Source organism: Mastomys coucha, unplaced genomic scaffold, assembly GCF_008632895.1.
Source record: "Mastomys coucha isolate ucsf_1 unplaced genomic scaffold, UCSF_Mcou_1 pScaffold16, whole genome shotgun sequence".
Classification (NCBI taxonomy): Eukaryota; Metazoa; Chordata; class Mammalia; order Rodentia; family Muridae; genus Mastomys; species Mastomys coucha.
The window spans coordinates 43308316-43315281 of record NW_022196898.1 but is presented as its reverse complement, the minus strand read 5'-3'; the positions used below and the strand labels follow the sequence as shown (position 1 = coordinate 43315281).

At 37.5% G+C, this 6966-nt stretch overlaps 2 protein-coding genes across 4 annotated transcripts in view; both read right to left on the bottom strand.

Annotated features, from left to right (window-relative positions):
- Positions 1–4419, bottom strand: part of Golph3l (golgi phosphoprotein 3 like) — a 31547-nt gene extending 27128 nt beyond the window's left edge. Inside the window, exons 1-2 of the mRNA XM_031374829.1 lie at positions 3435–4419; positions 893–1084 (exon numbers count right to left, since the gene is read on the bottom strand). Coding sequence (XP_031230689.1) covers positions 893–1078 — 186 coding nt within the window. The 5' untranslated portion in view covers positions 1079–1084; positions 3435–4419. The remainder of the gene's footprint in view (positions 1–892; positions 1085–3434) is intronic.
- Positions 1–6966, bottom strand: part of Hormad1 (HORMA domain containing 1) — a 63018-nt gene that overhangs the window by 27128 nt on the left and 28924 nt on the right. For 2 of the 3 annotated variants that reach the window (XM_031374827.1, XM_031374828.1), the window contains one exon: positions 4538–5016. In XM_031374827.1, the coding sequence (XP_031230687.1) occupies positions 4939–5016 (78 nt within the window). In that variant the 3' untranslated portion in view covers positions 4538–4938. Of the gene's footprint in view, positions 1–892; positions 1085–3434; positions 3576–4537; positions 5017–6966 lie in introns of those variants that run through there. The other variant, XR_004119709.1, reaches the window with a different exon arrangement.

The following is a 6966-nucleotide window of genomic DNA, read 5'->3' as shown; positions in this document are numbered from 1 at the left end:
AACCAAACAAAACTTATTCTTCCCCTCCCCTTACCATCCTCCCCCACTGTTTTGACAAGGTCTCTCTACATAGCCCTGGCTGTCCTGGAACTCACTATGTACATACATTAGGCTGGTGTAGAATTCTCAGAGAGCTGCCTGCCTCTGTTTCTTTGAGTGCTGGGATTAAAGGCAAGCATCACCACAACTGGCACACCTAACTCCCCTTTGATTTTCTGAGATAAGGTTTAAACTGCCAAGTACCTCAGGTTAACTTTGAACTCAATATGTGGGTGAGATGACCTTGAACTCCTGATCCTCTTGCTTCCACCTCCCCAGTGCTGGAATTATAGATGTACAACACCAATCAAGGCTTGAAAAAATTATTTGTACGATAAGATACTCAGTTATCATTTGTTTCTGTAAAACAGACAGTCATACATATTCCTTGTTTTTATTTGCTTGTTTTGAGACATAGCCTTGATTAGCCTATAACTCATTGGGTAGATCAGGCTGGCCTTGAACTCTTGGAGATGCTCTTACTCCTATCTTGGGAATTCTGGCCTCACAAGTTTGTGTTACCATATCTGCTGCTGTTCTTGTCTTTTGAGACTTCTTTTAAAGGCTTCAAGTCTCTTCAAGACTTCACTATATGGGTCTCTTTCTTAGTTTAATAAGAGATCATTACTCCACCATCAAACTAAGCTAGGAAACTACAAGTACTAACACATGCTATCCATCTCTTTCATCTATAATTTTTCAATTAAATTATACTTCAAGTAATTATATTTCTGGATTTTATCATGCAGATATTCTCTTTCCCATGTTCCTCCAACTCAAATGTAGCTGGTTTACTTCCTAATATATTCTAAGACTTATGTCTTTGAATGAACTAGCAAATCTAAGTCTTTACCTCTTTATCTTTTAGTCCCAGGAGCAATACTTCTTCCATAAGAGTGAGGCGGATATCCTTAGAGTCTCCAGGGTCTTCATTATCTGGACTCCTTTCTTGATTAGTGTCTTCCTCACCACTTTCTATTTTCTTTTCAGAGCTCTTACTTACTTCAGTTCGACGGGTTCTATGAGTTAATGTTGTCATTCTCACCTGTTGGTAGAGAGATGTGAAAAATATCTGTGTGCTTTCATAAATACACAATATAGGTTCACAGAAGACCTACACACATAAACACGCCATATACATGGGATAACATACAGAAAGAGGTAATAAACAGAAACACTGAACAACGTGCTCTCTCTCAAAGCATAACAGCTTAAATTCCAAAGAAAGCAATAAAAAGTGGTGACCAATAATTTAATCATCCACTAGAAAGACCATATTTTAGCATGCTTATTTCTTGGGCATTGCCCAGAACCCAGAAGTGAATTTCTATTACCATGAAATGGGTCCCCAAGTTAAATAAGATGGATTAGCAAGACTTCATGAGCATGTGGTTTCTTGAATACACATAATTTATAATTTTTGTAAAGTTAATGGCATATTATGAAACATATATAAATATACATAACAAAAATAAACACATTTTAATATTTTAAAATTATTGTGTATTTATGTACATAATGTTTGTGAGTGCTTGTGCCATTGTGCACTTGAGGATGTCAGAGAACAACGTTTTGTAGTTCACTTTCTCTTACCTTTCCAAGAGTTCTGGGGATTGAAGTCAGGTTGCTCAGCCTGTGTAGCAATTGACTTTACCCACTCACTGAATCATCTCTTCGTGCCTATGTTTTAATATTTTTTCCTTTTAATTTATGTTGTGTATATGAGGTTTTTGCCTGCATGTCTGTGTACCCACATGGCATGCTTGGTGCCTGAGCAAGTGTTGAATTTCCATGTGGGTGCTGGGAATCGAATCTAGGTCCTTTGCATAAAGTACTATTAACTATTGAGCCAACCCTCCAGACCAGTATTTTTTCTCTTTCTTTTCTTTTATTTTTTTTTACCATAGAACTCATTTCCAAGTATAGCAACATAGCATTCTATCTGGCTATCTTGTGAAAACACAAATAGCTTAAATAACAACCAACCCCCAGCAAATTCTCAAAAGAAAATGGGGCTAGGGCTGGAGAGATGGCTCAGTGGTTAAGAGTACCAACTGCTCTTCCAAAGATCATGAGTTCAAATCCCAACAACCACATGGTGGCTCACAACCACCCATAATTAAATCTGATGCCCTCTACTGGTGAGTCTGAAGACAGCTATAGCGTACTCATTTATAATAATAAATCTTTTTAAAAAAATATATTAAAAAAAGAAAAAGGGGCTAGAATATGGCTCAGTGTTACAGCATAGTGTTAGTTAGCATGTACAAGATCCTAAGTGCCATTCCCGTAAATGGGGAAAAAAAAATCAGAGCACACACCCTTTTATACTAATCATTACACTTGTCTAAATCATCTGTGATAAAGCTTAAAGTTACCACAGTTTATACAAATGTAAATATATTTTATTTTTTGTTTTGAGACAGGTTGCTCTGTGTAAAGGTTTAGCTGTCCTGGAATTCATTATGTAGTCCAGGTTGGCCTTGAACTTAAGATATCCACCTGCCTCTGCTTCCCAAGTGCTGGGATTAAAGGTGTGTGTCACCATTGCCAAGTGTAAATGTCAATTTTTATGATTAAAAGCAAGTAAAAAAATCAGCAATTATATGTTTGAGGTCAAAAGAATAATATTTAAAAGGTGCTATGGTTGTGCTTAGTTCAACAATTTTTATCTTGTTTTCTTTCTGCCTCTGATTCTTGTTATTTTGGGGTTTTCTTCCTTTTCCTTTCCTTCCTAAATGTTGTCCAGTCTTTGAAGGCCTACTAAAGACTCACAAGTGAGGCCTTAAGGGGAATTCCTATCTCTCTATTATGCATATATCATATGCTTAGAACTGGATTTTCCCTCAGTTGTACTTTAACAGAAATTTATACTTACGTCCTTTAAAATGTTTATTATAGTTCCTCTATTGTTATTGCTGTATGCTACCTTAAACTTCTTGGAGGCTGAAATATTGTCATCTTCGAGTTTTTATATTCTCCATAGCAACTAGCACAATATCTTTAACGTTTTAACTGCTCAAACAAATACTCATTAAACAGCATCAGAAATACTAAGAGTCTTACAAACAATTCTTCATTCAAGCATATATTTCAAATATAATTTTGGGGGGAAGTAAGAAGAGTGAAGGAACAGAACACAGAACAATGCCTTAAGGTGCCAATTCTATTTGGCATTATTTCCATATCCAATCCAAGAAACTTTAACACCTCGCAGGGAATGGGGGCAATTTTCTTTGAGGAATTCATCATTTCCCCGTGGATACTTATTAGTTATAACACCCTATCTGAAAGCACGACCCCACCAACAAATTAGTAAAAACCACCCTTTCTCTCTAAAGTAAAATACTGACCAGCTCTGTTGGATGTTAAGAAGTGTTATATTTGCTCCTTACCTCACGTCGCTCCTGAGCTGCAGTGGGACGTAGGCTGCAGTTCGCGTTCTAGTTTTGGAGTGCACCTGTTTCCCGTACCCTAGCCGGGTTCTAGTAGGTGAAAAACTTCTCAGCCACGCAGAGAGTACAAACTTCCTGATCCTTCGTTGCAGAGAGGGAATAACACATCAGCTTCCTCAGGATCACTAGGCAACCTACCTTGGTGTTTCTTCATTGGGCCAATCAGAAACCCCCAAGGTTGAGTCTAGCCAATCGGAGCTTACAAGGGGAGGTCCTTTCGGCTATTGTGTTGCGATCCAGACAAACATCACCAAAAGGAGGCAAGTTTGGGTTCAACCTGACAGCTGGTCTGTCCAATGAAGAAGCCTTGGTGGCAGGGAGGAAAAGGCTGCATCCCACCCCGGTGTAATTACCCAATCAAAGTATTCTGTGAGATAACAAGTGCTGCCAATCACGAAAGGATTCTGTTGGCCAATTTCAGAGTAGCAGGTGTTTCTGTAGCTGTCTGTATTGGCATTACTGGATAAGAAATGTTGGCATCCAAGCAATAAGGCTAAGAGTAAACTCTAAGCTTAAGTTTGCCTCTAGAAAAACCTGATCTGACTCAGTTTGTAAACATTATCCGGTTTATACTGAACAGCATGGGCACATTCCTACCATTACACACATAACATCCCTATAGAACACTTGATAGTCCTGTGGCTACTGTACATTTTGGAATATGGCGGCTAAAATTACAAGACAGAAACAAATCAAGGTTTTAGGTCTTCCTTTTCTGAAGCAAAGGAAGCAAATAGCTAAGCTGGGGCTAGGTCCCAGGTCTCTCAGCAAAACAATTGTTCGCCCTACTGCTCAAAAATTCTAAAATGTGTTCACCTCTTGTAAGATAATACTTACCTAGATTCTCACAAAATAGCTGAATACTTCTGCTAATTAACAACTAGAAGCCCTGAAAGACCCTGCACACTGAGGATCTTAATCATGATAGTAAAATGCCAATTTTTTTTATTAGCCATTGTTTTCAATTATCTTTTTGCTCTAAATACACATTTAAAAGTTGTATGGCATATACATCATATACATCATGTTAATAACACACTATATCAAGATAGCAAACATTATTTTAATGGCATCAATTAAATGGTACAGTTTTAACATAAGTAAAAAGTGAATACTTACAAAATTTTAATGGCAGAGTAAACATCTCAGAAAGAGTGTTAGAGGGCCTTAAAACTTAGCACACTAAAAAAAAACTTTCTTTAAAATGGAAGGTAGGTTGTATTTAGTGGATATGAGCAGAATCAATGACATTTATATTTTTGTTTAGTCAAAAGTTCCCTTGGATTTATCTCAGGTAAACACAATATAATAGCTAAAACTTTCATTAGTTTAATAACTGTGAACTACAAAATAATTTTCAGAGGTACAGAAAGCACACCTTTAAATAATACAGAATGTTAGTTTAAATGTTGAGAACTGCAAATCTACATAAGAAAAATAATTTTTAGGTATGTTCCTTCGGTTCACTAACTCTCCTTTTCTTCAGCACTGACTCTTGACTAGATTCCAAGACATGAAGGACCTGGTAAAAGAAAACAACTACTTAGAGACTTTATTATTGTTATTATTGTTTGTTTCTTTGTTTTGAAACAGGGTTTCTCTGTTTAGCTCTGGCTGTCCTGGAACTCACTCTGTAGACCAGGCTGGCTTTGAACTCAGAAATCTGCCAGACTCTGCCTCCCAAGTGCTGGGACTAAAGGCCTGTGCCACCACTGCCCAGCGAGACTTTAATTTTTTTACAGTTTAAAATTAAAAAAAAAATGTGTGTATATGTTTGTTTCTGTGTGTGTGGGTACAACACATGAATGCAGGTTCCCTTAGATGCCAGAATGTGGTGCTGGATCCTCCAAAGCTGGAATAGTAGGTAGTTATGAGTTGCCAGATGAGTGCAGTGGGAACGAAACTCTAGTCCTCTATTAGAACAGTAGATGTTTTTAATAACAATGAGCCATCTCTCCAGCCCCCAATTATAATTTTCTTAATATTCATTTTTGGTTGTGTATATGTATGGGTGTGTATATGACAATACAAGTATAGAGGTCAGGGGACAACTTATTGCAGTTGGTTCTCTCTTCTTGTTATGTGGGGTCCTGTAGATCACACTTAGGTACCAGAAAGCAAAGTGCTTTTAATGCTGGAGTATCTCACTAGCCAAAGGTTTTCTAGTTTAAATACCTCTTAACTGAGGATCCTCCCCCTGCTCTCAATAAAAATTATATGCTATAGTAAAATTTCTTTGTTTTTGAGACAGAGCTCACATGGCCTAGGATTGCTTTCTATACACTATGTAGCAAAGGTTGGCTTTGATCTTCTCATCTCTCATTGTACACTCAGTGCTGGGATCTTGGGAATATGCTCCTACACATGGTTTGATGTGGTGGTGAAAGTCTAGTAACATTGGGTTCTATGCATGCTAAACAGGCACTCTACTGACTGAACGACATCTACATCACAATATAGGTATTTTATACTAAGATAGGCTACCTGGGATAATTTTAAAGTAGAGTACAATTTATTGTTGACCTACAACTTAACTAAAAGTATGTCCTCACAAAAGGTAAGATATTTGAGCTGTTTTAGATTAGAAGAAAAATAATTGTAAGATCGTATCACTGAAATAAGTAAAAAAAAATGGAGACATGAAAAGGAAATAAAGATTTTAATCAAGAACAGGAAACCATTTTACTTTAGGCCATGTGAGAATTAAATCTATTTTAAGGCATGGTAGCTCATGCCCATAATTGCAGCAATTTGGTAGGCAGAAGCAAGAAGATCACAACGTCAATAACAGCCTCAGCTACATGATCCTACTTAACACACAAGCTCCATCATGTCTTGATAAAACTTAGGCATTCAGTGTACCCATTTTGTTGTGTTCTTTTTGTTTGTTTGTTTTTGTTTTTGAGACAGGGTTTCTCTGTCTCTGTAGCCCTGGCTGTCCTGGAACTCACTCTGTAGACCAGGCTGGCCTTGAACTCAGAAATCCACCTGCCTCAGCCTCCCAAGTGCTGGGACCAAAGATGTGTGCCACCACCACCTGGCGTTCTTTTTCTTTTGTAGTGCTGAAGATGAAAACCTAAGTCCTCACAAATGAAAGGTAAGAACAATACCTTCACCTTCAGCAGATACATTTCAGTACATGTAAGAATGAATTAGAGAACTTCCAACAAAATTCCTTTAATGAACTTTCATTCATTTTCTGGAAAAGGTTAAAGTTTAAAGACAAACTAGATTGTGGTTTCTAAGAAAGTGTTTAAAACATTAAGCAAAATTAAGCCTGTAGAGATGGTTAAGAGGATGAACTGCTCCTCTAGACCCTATGTTCCACTCCCAGCCCCCGTCAGGTGTCTCACAAATCACCTTTAATTCCAAGTCCAGGGCATCTGGTTTGTCACCTGCCCTCAGGTGCATTTATCTGTGCAGAGATACAAACCAGCAAAAACAACATCCTTTTTTTTTTTTCTTCTTCTTC